At 48.9% G+C, this 17,500-nt stretch overlaps 2 protein-coding genes across 7 annotated transcripts in view; one reads left to right on the forward strand and one right to left on the reverse strand.

The window, feature by feature from the left end:
• Positions 1-1,439: 1,439 nt before the first annotated feature.
• Positions 1,440-6,964, forward strand: adck2 (aarF domain containing kinase 2). The gene is made up of 8 exons (XM_030365391.1): positions 1,440-2,729; positions 2,998-3,144; positions 3,625-3,753; positions 3,841-3,936; positions 4,393-4,644; positions 4,953-5,084; positions 5,613-5,666; positions 5,954-6,964. Exons 1-8 carry the CDS (start codon positions 1,869-1,871, stop codon positions 6,092-6,094), a joined length of 1,812 nt encoding a protein of 603 aa, XP_030221251.1. The 5' UTR covers positions 1,440-1,868; the 3' UTR covers positions 6,095-6,964.
• A 290-nt stretch (positions 6,965-7,254) lies between these two features.
• Positions 7,255-17,500, reverse strand: part of srpk2 (SRSF protein kinase 2) — a 40,538-nt gene continuing 30,292 nt past the window's right edge. For 2 of the 6 annotated variants that reach the window (XM_030365387.1, XM_030365382.1), the window contains exons 10-16: positions 16,734-17,500; positions 16,198-16,230; positions 15,499-15,599; positions 14,648-14,755; positions 14,025-14,094; positions 12,022-12,114; positions 7,255-9,832 (exon numbers count right to left, since the gene is read on the reverse strand). The exon at positions 16,734-17,500 is cut by the window's right edge and continues 196 nt beyond it. In XM_030365387.1, coding sequence (XP_030221247.1) covers positions 9,648-9,832; positions 12,022-12,114; positions 14,025-14,094; positions 14,648-14,755; positions 15,499-15,599; positions 16,198-16,230; positions 16,734-17,500 — 1,357 coding nt within the window. In that variant the 3' untranslated portion in view covers positions 7,255-9,647. Of the gene's footprint in view, positions 10,569-12,021; positions 12,115-12,562; positions 12,656-14,024; positions 14,095-14,647; positions 14,756-15,498; positions 15,600-16,197; positions 16,231-16,733 lie in introns of all 6 variants that reach the window. The other 4 variants (XM_030365388.1, XM_030365383.1, XM_030365386.1 and 1 more) reach the window with 4 other exon arrangements.

Here is a 17,500-nt window from a genome sequence, read left to right on the forward strand (position 1 = left end):
AACCCCCCCCCACCCCCCCCCCCCCCCCCCCCCCCAACACATACACACGCACACACGCACGCACACGCACGCACACGCACACACACACACACGCACACACACACGCACAGACACGCATACACGGTGCACTGCTGAACTAATCCGCAGCTGGCCGTGGCGATTGTAGCCCGGGTTGCCGGGGGAGACCGAGTGTCGTGATCGGCGAGAGGAATGGCGAAGCAGGAAAAAGCAGGCAGAGAGCAGAAAGCCGAGCGTAACCGAATACATAAATAACAGCCTCATCCGAGGGCCAATTACAGAAGCCCCAGGGCCTTTATGTCCCCCTCTCTGTTTTCCTTTCCCCTATCTCTCCCAGGCCCAAGGGGACAAAGACGGCTTGGCTTTCATGACCTCTCCACCTAATCTCCACGTCTGTCCTGAACGTTGTTTACGTATCTTCATACCACGGGGACAACAACAACAGCAGTAGTAGGCCGTAATAAAGTGTCATTATGTAGCAGTAGCAAGTGTATTCTTTATGTTGCAAACAAGGCATGGCGTCAGAAGGCTAGATGCAGTTGAAGAGGGGGTGGCAGGACTCCCCATCTGGCATGGGGAGAGGGGGGTGAGTGGGTGAGTGGTGTGAGGGGGTTTGAAGGGGGCTGACAGCCTCCGGTCCACATGAATAGGTGGGGAAACAACAGGGGGGCCTCAGAGGAGCTGCAGGTGTTGGTGGGCTGGTGCAGTTAATCATTAATATTCTTGATGCATTACAGGAACACTCATTCACATAGACATGGGGTTTGAAATAGGGGATTTTGGTTTCTTTGAGGACATGCCTTTTTATCTTGATGTGATCATAAGCTATCCAAAATGTTGAACAAAATACTTAATCAGTCATAGGAGGTGGTTGGACCCAAAAAGCCTGGATAATCACAGTTATTTATTCACGATAACATTTTGAGTTTATTTTGTTAAAACACATTTGATAACAATCACCTGTATGTGTAGCCTATGTGTTTATGATTTATCCGCAGGCGGTTGTGTCACAAAACAATACACTGTCTATTTTTACACCAGGTTCATTAAGACGTTTAAAAAATAATGGACGGACTTTTCTGATGAACAGAGTGGTCGGATAACATCTAATAAGAGGATGTTTGGTTATTGGAGAAACCGCTTGGTTGCTGCAGATAAAACCAAACGAGTTGGTATTTGTCTCTCTCTGGCGGCGGCAAAACGTAACTGCAGATTTACCCGCATATTTTCTCCAATCAAAACTCAGATGAACATTAATACAGATAGACCAAAAAAATGCACAATGTACAAAATACATTTAAATTAAACAATTTCAAGAAGCGCATCACAAATTGTATATGTTCTGTATTGAAATGAACCAACACGCAGGGAGTGCGGTGTTGCTTTAAGGCGATCACGTGACTCTCATGACGTCACGACGCCACTGACCCGGAAATTAATGTCCACTGTTTGTTTCAGTCGTCAATCATCAGTCCGCTGTTTGAATGAACTTCAATGCAAGTATGACCGTCACACATATGGTTCCAAGATTAACCTGATTCATTTCTTGACCGTTGTAGGACATCTCCCGAGTGTATACATAGTGACCGGTAAGAAAAATGTTAAGCCAGGAAATTAGCATTCTGAGCAGAAATCTGTGTTGACATGTATGGCACCTTTACCTTTGCCGGTTTACTTGTAAAGAACCAGACTTGAATTAACTGATGCCGCGTTGGTTGCATATATTTTTGCAAGGAGTTGTCAAGGATAGCTGTCATCGAGCTCCGAGATCATTTTGCACAAGACATGCCTGTGTAGATTGAGTTGCCTCGACCGTTTTGGACGAACGCGTGGCGACCCATTAACCTACCATGGCTGTGGTATACGCGAGGGCAATCATGGTGAACTTGAAGCACTCGGCCCATCGAGCCGGTGCCTTCGCCAGGATCAGATTGACCCATTACCCTCAGGAACGTTTGTTTAGAAGAGGACTGATTCTAACACGCCTACCTGGCAGGGCGCTGTTCTGTTGTACCGCACTCAGTGCAGCATCCTGCGTGGCCAAGTGTCAGGCGGCCAGTCTCACGCAGTGCGTCACGGACAAGAAGCCCGTCGTGGCCGCGGTGCAGGTGCACAAGATCGTCTTCTTCCTCCGTCTCAGCCTCCGGGCGCTGGTTCTCCTCCTCAAGTTCGGCCCGCTCCTCTTCCTCTTTCCGCTGACGCTGCTCTCCTCGCACTTCGCGTCCCGCTGGCTGGACGCCCTGCTGTGGGTCACCGAGTCGTCGGGGCCCACCTTCATCAAGCTGGGCCAGTGGGCCAGCACCCGCCAGGACGTCTTCTCCCAGGACTTCTGCCGGCGCTTCTCCCGGCTGCACGTGGAGGTGCGCCCTCACTCCTGGGCCCACACCAAGCACTGCCTGCGCCGGGCCTTCGGCGAGGCCTGGAGGAGGCTGTTTGTGTTCCAGAGCAAGGAGCCCGTGGGCTCGGGCTGCGTGGCCCAGGTGTACCGGGGCTGGGCCAGGGTGGAGGCGGTGGAGGACCTGGCCTTCCAGGCGCTGGTGGAGGAGATGGAGAGGGAGGACATGCTGGAGGCCTGGGAGATACCGGGCCTAGGCGGGGTAGCCAGCTCCCTCTGGGGGCTGTGGAAGGGCAAGGAGGAGGTGGAGGAGGAGATCCATCTGTCGGAGAAGGGTCAGCCAGTGGAAGGACATTTGATACCTGTGGCTATCAAGGTGTGTGGGGGTGGGGTCTGACTCAAATGTTTTCCAAATGTGCTGTGTGAATGATGGATCAACCTACCAGACAAGTGGAGGTACCAACTGGTAGACGGGTCTATTTATCATACAGTACACTCCCACGTGGGATGTCAGTTGATTCTGATTCACTTTGTAATGGCAAATCAACACTTGGAGTCAAAGGTTGCCACCTTGTCCGCTGTATGATTGGCCTATGTTGACGTCAATCCTGAATGTTGTTTTCCGACATTGCGTGTGTTTGGAGGTACTCCACCCAGGGGTCAGAGGTCAGGTGGAGATCGACCTGATGCTGATGAGAGCGGGCTCCTGGCTCTTGCATCTTCTACCCGGCCTGAAATGGCTCAGTCTGCCAGAGATAGTGGACGAGTTCGAGAAGCTGATGACCAAACAGGTACGAGTGGGTAGTAATATTAGCAGTACTCAATACTTCAATCAAGCACCTTTAACAGAACAATCATGAAGTGTGTGGTGGAAGATCTTGAACTGTACTGACATCTTAGAATAAACTTAAGAACAATTTAATTAGGGGTAAAAAATAGTCTACTACTAGATAGAAGTAGTCTCTGTGCAGGGAGGCCACACAACATGACAAGCATACAAAGGTTGAAGCGCAGTATTGAGCCACGAACAGTGGGCACACTCCAGTGTTGAAGCAGAGAAACGTTCTTGAGGCCAGGTGCAGACAGGGATGCCACTACTCCCTTCGGCCATCTAAGGAGATAGCTCCTGATATTTCCGCGTCTGAGTCAGCCAAGGCTGTCACAGTTTCCCCAAGGACGATCAGCGTGACACAAACAAGTGAAAAAGTTTCTATAAAGTGTTCTAAAATACTCAAAGCGATTCTAAGTAAAAACAAACACACCTTCTTCAGATTGACCTCCGGTTCGAAGCCACAAACATCGAGAAGTTCCGGGAGAACTTCCAGGACGTGGAGTACGTGAAGTTCCCCACGCCGCTGCGACCGTTTGTCACAAGGAGCATTCTAGTAGAAACCTTCGAGGTGGGTCCACATCCGTCCGGCGGTAATTCTCATGCTTCCTGTAACCCAGCGGGCTGTGACGCAACAGGGTCCTCTGTTTTATTCCAGGAGAGCGAGCCCATTTCAAACTACCTGAGGCCAGAGGTGCCCGCGCACGTGAAGCAAAGGATAGCCCGGATGGGGATCGAGACCCTGCTCAAAATGGTGAGATGCATGCTGGGATGCTGGCTCGCTACTAAGATGTCACTACTTAGACATTATGAATGTGCTTTTCTTTTGAACCTCGTTGTTGAACGTCGTATGTGCAATCATCACATGGCCCAATAGCGTCCAGCTGCAGTCCCGGATCCGGGGCCTACGGTGTGGGCGGTTTTATTCGGTTTTTCGTGTTTTGATTTCATTAAAATAATTAATTAATAATGATAATTAATGTAATTGCTAGTTTCCACACCACAGGCCTGCAGCTGGATGCTACTCTGACGCCTGCACATAGCATACATAGCATATAAGGTTTTGATGTGAGAGCTCATGAGGTTAACCCACGAGTGCCAGTGGCTATGTTTTTTACTACTGTATCGAAAATCACTGCAAACCACCCGCCTCTCTCTCTCTCTCTCTCTCCCCCTCCACCCCCGTCCCCCCCTCCCGTCCCCGCCGTAGGTGTTTGTGGACAACTTTGTCCACGGGGACCTCCACCCGGGGAACATCCTGGTCCAGCGGCCCCAATCAGAGGAGGCGGACCTCCAGGGGAAGACCACCCTGACGGACCTGTGGGACACGGTGGTGGTGAGCGTGCGGCCCCAGCCCTGCCCATACCAGCTGGTGCTGCTGGACGCCGGCATCGTGGCCCAGCTCAGCCCCCGAGACCTGGCCAACTTCAGGGCCGTGTTCACCGCCGTGGTGCTGCGCCAGGTGAGGGAGGGGGGGGGGGGAGAGAGAGAGGGGGGGGGGGGGAGGATGAGCTTGAGAGGGGCAGGGAGGGAGGCCGGGGGGGAGAGAAGGAGGTAGAGAGCGAGAGTGTGTGTGTGTTCTTGCCACTACTTTGCACTACTTGGTGCTACTTTAATTAAAGTACATCAATACTTGTTTTTGTTTGTATAGCCATTTCCATAATCAACGTTAATTTGTTATCTCCTGCGGTGCTAAGTGCCTGACCGTTCTATTCTAACAGTAAAACCTGTGATGTATAGAACAGGTGAGCAAAGTGTGCGTGTCCACAGGGGGAGCGAGTGGCAGAGCTCATCCTGAACCACGCCAGGGCCAACGAGTGCCGGGACGTCCCCCGCTTCAAGAGGGAGATGGCCCAGCTGGTGGACGGCGCTCTCAGCACCAACACCCTGTCCCTGGGGAAGGTATGCCGGGCCCTAAGCACCAGGGAGACTCTGAAAGGCTTTAGAGGGCCAAAGGGGAGAACCAAGAGGACCAGGGAGTCCTTCATCCCTTTGGCCATTCATTAGCTAAACTGCTGACCGTTAAGCATGTTAACGCATGTTTAATGATGGTGTGACTCGTGTGGACGGATCCCCTCTTTCTTGATAACCTTTGACCTATTGTCTTGTTAACTGTGTATGTTTGTGTGGTTTATGCTGTTGGGTGATTCAGCGTTTGCTGAGAGTATTATTGTATGGTGGTTTACAGTAGCTCAGCGATGATATTGGTTTTGAACCAGAAGTTTCTGGGTTCAGACCCCAATGTTTGCGGTCCACCTGTGGGCCATCCTTGGGCAAGCTGGTGGATTGTAATAAGCGCTCAATTAATGGCTTAAGTTTAATATGAAAGAACATTCATGTGAACTCCACTCTCCAATTTGAGTTAATAGCAGTGATGAGTAACTTTGTGGTTGTTTAAGTATTTTGGTTGTTGTTGTTGTTGTTTTTTAGATCAGAGTGGCCGAGTTGCTGTCAAAAGTGTTTGGTCTGCTCATCACACACAAGGTAATCCACTTTCTCTTATTCATCTTATTGCCTTATTTACATGCATTTTGTTATTTACACCAGCTCCATAATTAACAGGTAGGAGGCTCTTGCAAAATAATGCCTACAGGTTAGGTTGCGGACATGGGGGGGTCTGGCTGGGAGTCCCTAGCAACAACACTACCCTGCGGGCCAATCCAAATAATTTAAATATAAACACTTTTGTCTCCTATACGTCCTATCCGTTCTGACGGTGGGTATTGCTGCAGTATGGTGCTATGGTGTAACCCCGATGCTTTTGGTTGCAGGTGAAGCTTGAGAGCAACTTTGTGTCCATCGTCTTCGCTATCATGGTGCTGGAAGGCCTGGGTCGGTCACTAGACCCCAACGTGGACATCCTGGAACTGGCCAAACCAATGCTGCTCAAGAACTATGCCTCGATGCTGTGATAGATGCGCACACACACTGGCGCACATGCACGCACACTAACGCACACACACACACACAAACGGTTATGAAAATAGATACACGCATATAATTTGAGTAAGTGTACTGTCTGTTATCTCGACCAAGGTCTTGTTGACACCATTAATTACCTCATTTAAATCTACGCCATTTGAAATAGTTCTCTTTTTAATTGAAGGATTTTGACCAGTCCTCGTGCATATAGATCAACCCAAGAGTTAATATGCATCATTTTGCACAATCTCGTTAAGCACAGCGGTACCGTGATATTTTTACATCTAATGAAAAAGTGGTTTGGAAGTGTGTTTCTGTTACGAGGGCAACAGTAAGCCCATCGGAGAAGAGTCCATTTTCACTGTAAAACAAACCAGTTGCATGCTCGTTTACTTCTTAATAACTCATCCATCTTGTTTAGGACCGTTTTATGGCAGCACAGACAGTGTCGTCTTATGGCGGATTCCAACCTTTTGCTACCATTTAAAGGGAACTTTCATTCCTGAACTTTCATGCCAAAAAAAATGCCTTGGCAAGGGCAACATGTGCTGCATTCAATGACTTGGTGGCTAAGCGCACAAGGTTATTGGAGAGCTGAAAGTCACTCAGAGTTGACTAAACTTGACATTGCTTCTTGGAATTAATATTGAAACATGTGCAATTGCTAATGTTTTGCCATGTCAAACATTTTTTGTTATTAGAGAATTGCATATTTGCTAAAGTAATTGGACCATTTTAATATTTGAATGGTATGATAAACAATTTTATTCTCATTTGACTGTATTTTTGTATTTAAAAATTGTATATGTGTACTAAATATGCGGCAAATGTAATGAAATCAATAAACTGAGTAGATATTACGATATGCTTTTCCTCCTCGTTCAAATAGGACTGCAGTCGTGGTTTGTAGTAAAATGATTGTGATACATGTAGTCTCACACAATATAAACGTCAGTTGTAGCAGTTAGTTATACAAGGTGACCTTGGTTCAACCAAGGAAGGGCAACTCCCCACTCAGCCCATACAGTTCAGTCTGGACCCGTCTGAAATGGATCTGTATAGGGTGGCATCAGGTGGCAACCTGATGGAATGGCTGTAGGACTGAGGGCTATACACTAGGTGTTAACAGACACCACATGAAGGCCACAGGTTCCAATAATTTACAATTTTATTAAATCTGTCAATGGAAAAACGGAAACGAAGACTAAACACAGGCTAGAGACACCAGATTCTGTGTATATCATCAGGAAGAACAGTCAGCATGGCTGAGAGAGTGAGATCAGGAACATTTGGTGCAATTTCACTTTTTCTTTTTAATTATAATAGACTCTTTATTGCAAAAAACGGGTTGATCATTGGTGGGGTTTTTTTTGTTCTTTTTTTTTTAAGTCATCGTCACAGACTCGACAGAGCAGCACAGTTCATGAAAACAAGGGAGAGGTGACAGCTGCGTAGAAAAAAACGGATCTGAGGGTTATTAATAATTAATAATAATAATTACAAAAGAAATAAAATCTCTTCAACAGACGAACACAATCACCTCAATAGAAGACGAGATTCGGTCACGGTTACAACAACCAGAGAAATGTTGTTTTCATTTTTTCTCTTTTTTTAAATGAATTAAATAGTTTTTAAAAATATCTCACAATTTACTTATACTCATCTTTTTTCATTTATTGCGAAAAAATAGGCAACTGGACTAATTGTGATGATACGGTTATGTGTGTACCTATGTAAGTGTGTGTGTGTGTGTGTGTGTGTGTGTGTGTGTGTGTGTGTGTGTGTGTGTGTGTGTGTGTGTGTGTGTGTGTGTGTGTGTGTGTGTGTGTGTGTGTGTGTGTGTGTGTGTGTGTGTGTTTGTGTGTGTGTTTGTGTGTGTAAGAGAGATATAGAGAGATACGGAAATAGAGATAAGTGGTGTGATAAAGTGGAACGTCTTGGAGCGTTGGCACAGAGAGCTACTGCAGTGTGCGAGGGGCAGTACTCTCATTCGACCACAAGGTGGTGCAGTTCACCTGAAATAATCCACACTGCCGACTTCCACGACTCTTCCCAAATGAACGGGTAAGGAACAGTCTCCCGGCAAAAACACAACCTCTCTTATCGGAATGATACTTGGTAAGGGGGACTTTGTTTTGTGTATCTTTGTTGCCAGGTCTCGATTTTATATATGTACAAAGATCCCTGAACGAGATCTTCAAAGACAAGTGCAACCTCCGCTTTTGACCATTGCTGCACTGGCGAAAGGGGATTCGGGGAAAGTGTATTCCATCATTGATTGACTTAAAGAGGGAACAGGCCACAGCATGGGTCACAGGGAATGTTCTGGGGTTCTGAGCTGGGGAACAGCAAAGTCGGGGAAATGCTGGGAATGGATTCAAGGACCCGGGAATGTCTAAAGTGTATGGTTGGGAAGCAAACCGGACAAGCTGTCAGTTTGTGACTTTTGCCCTCGAACGGGGATCACCAGCGGCAGAAGTGAGAGGCCAAACCGAAAGAAAAGCAAAAAAGCAAAATGCACTTTGTATAAATAGGCATCATTCCTTCGTCCATGACTGTACTTTATAAATCAATCCATTCATGCCGATCGATCTCTCCATGCTTGAGTGTAGTTTATATGTCTTCTTCTGTTGGGTGTTTCATGACAGGAAGGGAGAAAGGGAGTGGTCTCCCCTTGCCTTCCGACTGCAAGGACTTGAGATTTACTGTTTGTCTTCGGGTGTGTGAGATAGTTCCTCAGCTCCACCTCCCCCCCACCCCACCCCACCTCCTCCACCATCACCATCACCGCCACCCACACCAACCCCCACTCCCCAGGGGTCTGGGGGTCCGAGCTGTTTACAAAGGGAAGGGAAGGGATGGGACGAGAGACTGATACAGAGAGGGGGGGGGGGGGGGGGGGGGACTGGACGCACACAGGCCTCGAGTACATTCCTCTCAACCTCCGCAGTGCAGCTGTTGCTCCCAGCAGGTTCTTGGTTCCGACCCTGGCGGTCAGGACCCTCTGCTGTCAGTCATTGTGATTCCATGCTGCGCATCCACCTGCCTTGGCACCCCCCCCCCCCCCCCCCACACACACACACACACACACAAACACACTAACCAGCTCAGGAGGTGGGTGGTGGTGGGGGTGATGGTGCTTGTGGTGGTGTTCAAAGAGGGCACTAGGACCCGGGTCATGTCGGCAGGTGAGCGCGTGTCTTTGGGCGCCGTGGATCATCTCGCATCAAACAACATCTCGCCTCCATTTTCGGACTTTTCTCTCTTTTCTCACGTTTGGTTTTTGGCGCTCTCTGTTCTTCAGTCGGCCTGACGCCATGGTGTTGATGGTGAGTGTGTGTGTGTGTGTGTGTGTGTGTGTGTGTGTGTGTGTATTAGGGGGTAGGTCTCAGCTAGCTCCCGCGGCGGGGAGGTTGGGGTTTGGGGGGGGGGGGGTCATGGTTCATTGAGGAAGCGGCGGTGGTGTTGGGGGTAGTGGTGGTGGTGGTGAGGGTGGTGGTTGGTTGGTGTATTCCAGGGGGGTCCTGTAATGGGAGTGCCTGGCTACGAGTTGAGCCAAGGGTGGATGAGGCAGTCGCTGGCGGACGCCCTCTTCTCGGGCACCATCTCCAGCATGGGCAGCAGGAAGTGGGTGAAGTGGCCGGCGTCCTCGTGCGACCAGCCGTACTTCTCCACCAGCACGTCGAACAGGGACCAGGGCTTCAGCTTGGTGATGTGCCGCAGCTCGCCTGCAGGGGGCGACAGAGGGCGGACGGGAGACGCGCAGCAGTGTGAGGAGAGCCAAATGCACAACAAAGGAGGAGAAAGGAAAATGGAGAGGGGGAAGTCAAGAGAGAGAATGATTGAGACGAGTACAAAGAGGAAGGCCCACGCAGTTTAGAAGATAAAGAGAAAAGGAGTGGTTGAGGGACAGAGAGATGACAATTTGAGATAGATCGTTGGAATATCAAGTCAGGGCTTTTGTTACAATCCATCCATCGCTGCCATGGCAACCCTGGTTTCCTACTGTCCCAGTGTTTGTATGGCATATTATAGGATACAATACAAGCTGTATACTGTGAATTAAACGCAATACATAATTTATATCATAAAATATAAATAAGATGGTCTATATTTTCAGTTTTTATCAAACCAAGAGTTTGTTATTTTGCGTACTCATGTTGAAAATGTATTGCTCAAAAAATGAACCACGAATCAATGAGGGAGCGTAGAAAACCAGACATGGAGGGCCATTAAGACACAGCGTCACTCCGCTCATTGTGATCAGACATGCATGCACCAATTGGGGGACAGGCAGGGGGCAGCGCAGGCAAGGCAAGGCATGACTAATAGAGGCCGTGCATCCTGTTCAGACCCGATTAACAGATTGCCGAGTGCAAATCAAAGAGGGCACGTCGAGACATCAAGCGCCCCCGCTCAGATCTCGGCACCGCAGCGTGACATCAAGGGAGGAATATTTAAATCCTATGACACAGTGTGCAGAATGGACACGCGGTCGAGAGAGAGAGAGAGAGAGAGAGAGAGAGAGAGAGAGAGAGAGAGAGAGAGAGAGAGAGAGAGAGAGAGAGAGAGAGAGAGAGAGAGAGAGAGAGAGAGGAGGAGAAAGAGAGAGAGAGAGAGAGAGAGAGAGAGAGAGAGAGAGAGAGAGAGAGAGAGAGAGAGAGAGAGAGAGAGAGAGAGAGAGAGAGAGAGAGGGAGAGAGAGAGAGAGAGAGAGAGGAGGAGAAAGAGAGAGAGGAGAGAGAGAAAAAGGAGGGGGAGAAAGAAAGAGTGAGGAGAGAGAGAGGAAGACGAAGAAGGAGAGAAAAGGTGAAAGAGAGAGAGATAGATAGAGAGACAGAGAGAGATAGAAAGAGATAGGAAAAAGAAAGAGAGAGAGATAGTGGGAGATAGAGGAAGACGAAGGAGAGAGAGGAGGAGAGCGTGAGCGAAAGAGAGTGAGGAAGTAGAAGAAGGAGGAGGAGAGAGGGGGGAGATGAAGAAGAGAGAGAATATGTAACTGGATGTAAGGGTCATGTACTGTATCACACAGAGATACCTTGTACTTACCCGGGGCTGAGGACCCCACCCAGCTCAGCGGGCTCTGACCCCATGGCTACGTGGAATACATGCTCTGATGAAGAGGCTTAGGCTGGCCTTATGGTTATTAAAGCTCTCTGGGTCCTACCCTCTCTATCCTCCTTACTATTACCCAACAGTTACCATAACAACAGAGGTGGAAACAACCAGGACTTCCTACAATAAGGACTCTCTATTTTTTGGTTGCCTGAATTTTCACACGGTCAAAGAAATCCACAACAGTGAGCTCGGCCAATTTGATTTGTTTTCCTAGCTTGATATCTTCCGGCTGCACTACGCCTATGAAACTTCCTTAACTGCTTACTACTTGGCTTCCTCCTCGCCCTTTGTTTTTAATGTGTCTTGTAGTGTGTAGGCCTACTGACTTCTTAATCTCTTCCCATCTCCTGTCTTCTTATCCTATCATTATCTCCTGCTCTTTTCTCCTCTCCTCTCTTCTCCTCTTCCCTTTTCATCCTCAGTTCTCCTCTCCTCCCCTCCCCTCCTCTCTCCTCCTCTCCTCTCTTCTTCTCCCCTCCTCCTATCCTCCTCTTTTCTCCTCTCCTCTCCCCTCTCCTCTCCCCTCCTCTACTCTCCTCTCCTCTCCTCACTTCTCCTCTCCTCTCTCCTCCTCTCCTCTCCTCTCTCCTCCCCTCCCCTCCTCTCGTCTCCTCACTTCTCCTCTCCTCTCCTCTCCTCTCCTCTCCTCTCCTCTCCTCTCGCCTCCTCTCCTCCACCCCTCTCTTTTCCTCCTTTCCTGCTGAGGAGCAGCAAGATGAGTTGGAGGTAGTGAAGAAGAGGAAGAGGATGATTATGATGATGATGATGATGATGATGATGAAGGGTGGGGTGTGTGTTACCTTTCTTGGAGAAAAACTCCCGGCTGTACTTCCCGGCAACGAACAGTTTACGCGGGACCTTCCCGAGGAGTTCAGAGATCAGGGCGATGTGGTCTGTGTCCACCATCATGCACACACACACACACATAAAGACATACGCATTCACACACACAAACACATGGACGCACAACACAGGCGCACATCACAGGAGAACAGGCACGATACAGCATTACAGCATGCACTCACACGTACACACACACGTAGCAACACATGCATGTGTCAGGTGGGTGGGATCCAGACACTGACAGAAAGACAGTCGGACAAAACTCAAGCCAACTCAATCGATTCTTTTGCTTAGTTATTTTTAACACTAAAATCACGTTTGCACATGTTTCCAATTCAAACACCCAATGGCAATAATGTCACATCCAAGAATCGATTGACTTCAACCATTGTGCCGGATGCTGATAATACTATTGGTCCAACTGTCTGTCTGTTTTGTCTGGCCAGCCAATCAGTTTGTCCGCGAGACCGGGCGCTGGTGGCCTGTGGCCGAAGCTACCTCTTCTGTTGAAGAACTCCCGGGAATATTTTCCAGAGAGAGCAAAGTGTCTCGGAATACAGCCCAGCAGCTCTATGATGTGGGCAATGTGGTCTACGGACGAGAGAGGGCCGGAGGCAGGAGAGAGAAAGAGAGAGAAGGAGGGAGGGAAGGAGGGACAGACAGAGGAAGGGAGGGAGGGAGGGAGGGAGGGAGGGAGGGAGGGAGGGAGGGACGCCAATTCAAGTGAAGTTAAATTAAAAAAAACGAAGAAGATAGGGAGAGATGCGGAGTTAGAGCAAATTAGTAAGGAGAAAAAGGAAAAGGAACAGAGTAAAAGAAAGCAACGTAACATAAATGAAGGATTACACGTGTACAGAAGGGGAGCAAAATGAATATGGTTAAAAGATAAGCAACAGGGAATGAGGGAGGAAGAGGGGCACGAAGAGGGGGAGGATGAGGGGGAGGAAGAGAAAGGGCGTTGCGTGACAATAAGTCAGAGAGGAAGAATAGTTAGTGGGTGGAGCACAGCACAGGTTTAAGCGGACATTTCCCAACAGAAACATGCACCGTTAGTAGAAAGCTTGGAATATGTTCATCTGCCTGTATGAATATGAAAACAACTCTATACTAGACATTGCTATATGCAGGGATAGTGTCTGTATACAAGGTATGACTCTGTTTTATATTTTTTCAAAACTTCACTTGATCCAGTTACTCTGGATGCAGATATTGTCTAAACCTCCTCCACATGCTACAATAGGACCTGTGAGGACGGCTGACGTCTCACCAAACAGACCCATGTATATTTGATCACTGCAGGAGTGGATACGTCTCATTGCTCACGGGCAGAGGGGTGGGCCCATAATGCTTTCAGCTCGCATAGGCTCAGGGACTTTAAGTCAGTCATTTTGTCTGAGGGCTGTGCATAATGTTTTTGAGCTTTTTGGGATTTTGTCCCTTAACTCGTCGTCTTTTTGTTTTTATTCATGTTTATCTGGTATATGCTGTAATACGGCGGATGTATGTATGCATGTTATATAACATATGCCTACCAACATGTATTGTAGCTTGGGTGATGAGATTCCACATGAAAAGATGATTAGTACAAATGAGAAGAGACACCAGAAGTTAAATTGGAGTAGGAGGGATAGAAAGGGATTGCTAGCAAATTACCTTTGGGCGATTATTTAATACCCTCAAAACCTCCCGCTCAACTTATGTAATAGAGCTTAGTTTACCGTCACTAACACGTGTCCCTAAATTATTAAATATTTAAATAATGTTATTTCAGATGGCCCGATCTGTGAATCATTTAACATGCATACATCATCAATAATTAACTGGTGTTGATTTGACAGCTCATCCCATCACATGTACATTAACAGAGCTAATCGCATTAAACAAGAATGAATCTTAATATATGTCATAATACATAAGAAGGACGACATTAATAATGGAACAGCAGGGATTGAAGGCGTACCTTCATCACGGGAGTAATCCTCTCCGGAATGGGGTTCGAACAGATAGTCTCCGGTCGCCAGCTCAAACGCCTGTCAGACACACGGCAGGGAGAGCTTCAGACACTGTGTGTGTGTGTGTGTGTGTGGGGGGGGGGGGGGGGGGGCGAGAGAGAGGGAGAGAGGAGTGCGAGAGAGAGGGAGAGAGAGAAGGAGAGAGAGAAAAAGAGAGGGAGAAAGAAAAGAAAGAAAGAAAGAAAGAAAGAAAGAAAGAAAGAAAGAAAGAAAGAAAGAAAGAAAGAAAGAAAGAAAGAAAGAAAGAAAGACAGAGACCACGAGGTAGAGCTGCGGGGGCGAGCCACTGTTTGACGTCACAGCTTGACGTCTCCGTCTCCCTTCATTACACTTTTACAGCACGCAGCCAGTGCAGCATGTAACTCAGTGTGAGCATTTCGCATTAATATTTTATTCTTTCTCGCTTCGTGCCCGGTAGCCCCATATTTCTCTTTTGCACAACCTTTAAAGTCGTATTAATCTATTTGTGGTCTCTATGTGTGCTTATGTGTGGTTTAGTGCGGGTGTGTGTCCATGTGTATTTGTATGGTTGTATTGTATGGGTGCGTTGGGTTTGTGGTCTGGGGCGTACCATGCAGGCGGTGCTCCAGATGTCGGCAGGCGTGCTGTATCCGGCTCCTATCAACACCTCGATGGAGCGGTACTGCCTCGTCTGGATGTCCTCGGTAAAGTGCTTGTGCTGAACAGGGAAGGAGAGGAGAGGAGGGGGAGGATCATAAGGAGAAAGGAGGGAGGAGGAGGGAAGTGATGAGGAGGAAGGAGAGGAGGAGGAGGAAGGTGATGAGGAGAAAGGAGAGGAGGCGGGAGGTGATGAGGAGGAAGGAGAGGAGGAGGAGGAGGAAGGTGATGAGGAGAAAGGAGGGAGGTGATGAGGAGAAAGGAAAGAGGAGAGGAGAGGAGGGGATGAGAGGTGATAAGGAGAGAGGAAAGAGGAGAGGAGAGGAGGGGATGAGAGGTGATGAGGAGAGAGGAGAGGAGGAGAGGAAAGGAAAGGTGAGGCGAGGAGAGATAGAAGGCAGGGGGGAAGATTGATGAAGGCGATTTTAACAACCATCTGCGGCCTACCCTGCAGATGATATTGAACATATTGAAGTACTACGACATGCACACACAAACAAACACACACACACGCACGCACGCACGCACGCACGCACGCACGCACGCATGCACACACACACACACACACACACACACACACACACACACATACTCACACACACACACACACACACACACACACACACACACACACACTCACACACACACACACACACACACACACACACTGAAACACACACACTCACATACAAACACACACACACACACACACTCACATACAAACACACACACACACACACACACATGAAGGTAGACATATAGATACAGACACACACACAAACTCCGGAGAGGGGCATGTCTTACCACCCAGCAAGCGTTGCCCAGGTCAGCGATCTTGACCCGGATGGAGTCGGCGTTGCAGGGGTCCAAAGGGTTCACCAAGAGGTCAGCGGCTCTGGCCCTGACTGAAGAGAGAGAAAGAGAGAGAGAGAGAGAGAGAGAGAGAGAGAGAGAGAGAGAGAGAGAGAGAGAGAGAGAGAGAGAGAGAGAGAGAGAGAGAGAGAGAGAGAGGTGAGACATCACAAGGTGAACAGACATTTGTGGTTTTCGACCGAATTTGTGTCAAACTACTTTGGACAAACTAAACGTGGAAGAAATTCTGTCTGAGAAGTCTGAGCTGTGAAGACACTTGGGAAATGGCCGTTCTGTTATTTGGAGAGTGACTAATCTGATTCAGCTGTGAATGAAAACAAACAGACTCAACACACACTAGCGGAAATCACTTCCAGGAGAAGTAGAAGTGGGATCGCTTAGAATTGGAATTAACAGGTTAAGGCAGCTTTAAAAGGAGCATTGCCAATATATATTTTTCAAATTGCCACTCTGAAGCCAATTCTTATCATACTTTGGGAAGTTTATTAGTATGTGAAAAATCAGAAAGCTTGTACAGCATATGTTAGTGTGTATTCCTCCTTTAAAATGATCAATGTGAGCAGTGAGTTGAATTAGTAAATGTTTGTCTTGTCTATGTTAAAAATAAATGAAAGAAAACATAACACTGACTGTCACTCATGTAGGGATGGTCCAATGCATCTCCTAAGGACCAAATACATCATACACTGTTAGCTCATGGCTTCACAAGGGAAACGTTAGACTGATAATACGCTTGTACGACTAGGCGTGAGGCTGATTAGTCATTCAAGTCAATTGTCTACAAGTCAATCTACATGCCATTACAAGTCAATCTACAGGTGAGTCATTAGAAATCAATCTTACTAAAAACATAACAGTAAAGCAGAGGCCCTTTAACAATAACATACATCTCATGTCAATGACACAGAGATGGGAATGCATTGTGTTGTTGTGTGTGTACGTGTAGTTGTGTGTGTGTTTTGTGTGGGTATATGTTGTGTGTGTGTGTATTGTGTGTGTGTGTTGCGTGTGTGTGTGTGTGTTGTTGTGTGTGTGTGCGTTGCCTGTGTGTGTGTATTGCGTGTGTTTGTGTGTGTGTGTGTGTGTGTGTGTGTTGCGTGTGTGTGTGTTGCGTGTGTTTGTGTGCGTGCGGCTCAGTACGGACGCTGTCCCCGGTGGGCTCTCACCTTTGGGGGTCTCCCCGGTGCTTGAGGACGACACGGTGCGGCTGCGGTCGGCCACGGGGCTGTCGGGCGAGGGCCCCGCCCCGATGTCCGCCATGCCCACCGACACGGGGCTTCCCGGCTCCGGGTCCAGGGGCAGGTCCGGGAAGCGGGGCGCGGCCGACCGGTGGCGCTCGGCCGAGCCGTTGGTCAGCCCCCGCTCGGCCACCTCCCCGTTGTACATCTCGTACCCGGAGGAGCTCAGGGAGTTGTCCCGGTCGGTGTAGCTCAGCTCCGACTCCACCAGGGGGCAGAGGAGCGCCCCGGTGGGGGTGTGGGTGTGGGTGGGGGAGGGCGGCGGGAAGCACAGCTGCGGAGGGTGTCCCCGGAACGCCTTGAAGCCCGGCTCGGAGCCCGTCAGCACGTGGCCGTTGGTCCGCGGAGTGCTCTTGTTGTTGTTGTTGTTGTTGTGGCGCCGGATGGGCGAGCAGGCGTTGTCCGTCAGCAGGTCGGTGGTGGTGTCGTCGTCTTCGGCGTCGTCGTCGCCGTCGTCTTCGTCTTCGTCCTCCTCCTCCTTCGTCTGCTGCTTGGAGTTCCCCGACTCCTTCTGCTCCTCCTGCGGCTCCGGCTTGCCGTCGTTCTCCCCGGTCCCTGTTTCTCCTGCGTCGTCTTTCCTCGTCTTCTCCTCCTCCTCCTCCTCCTCCTCCTCCTCCTCCTCCTCCTCCTCCTCTTCCTCCTCCTCCTCCTCTTCCTTCCCCTCCTCCTTCCCTTTCTGCTGCCGCTCCAGAGCT

This window comes from Gadus morhua, chromosome 9 (assembly GCF_902167405.1).
Source record: "Gadus morhua chromosome 9, gadMor3.0, whole genome shotgun sequence".
Classification (NCBI taxonomy): Eukaryota; Metazoa; Chordata; class Actinopteri; order Gadiformes; family Gadidae; genus Gadus; species Gadus morhua.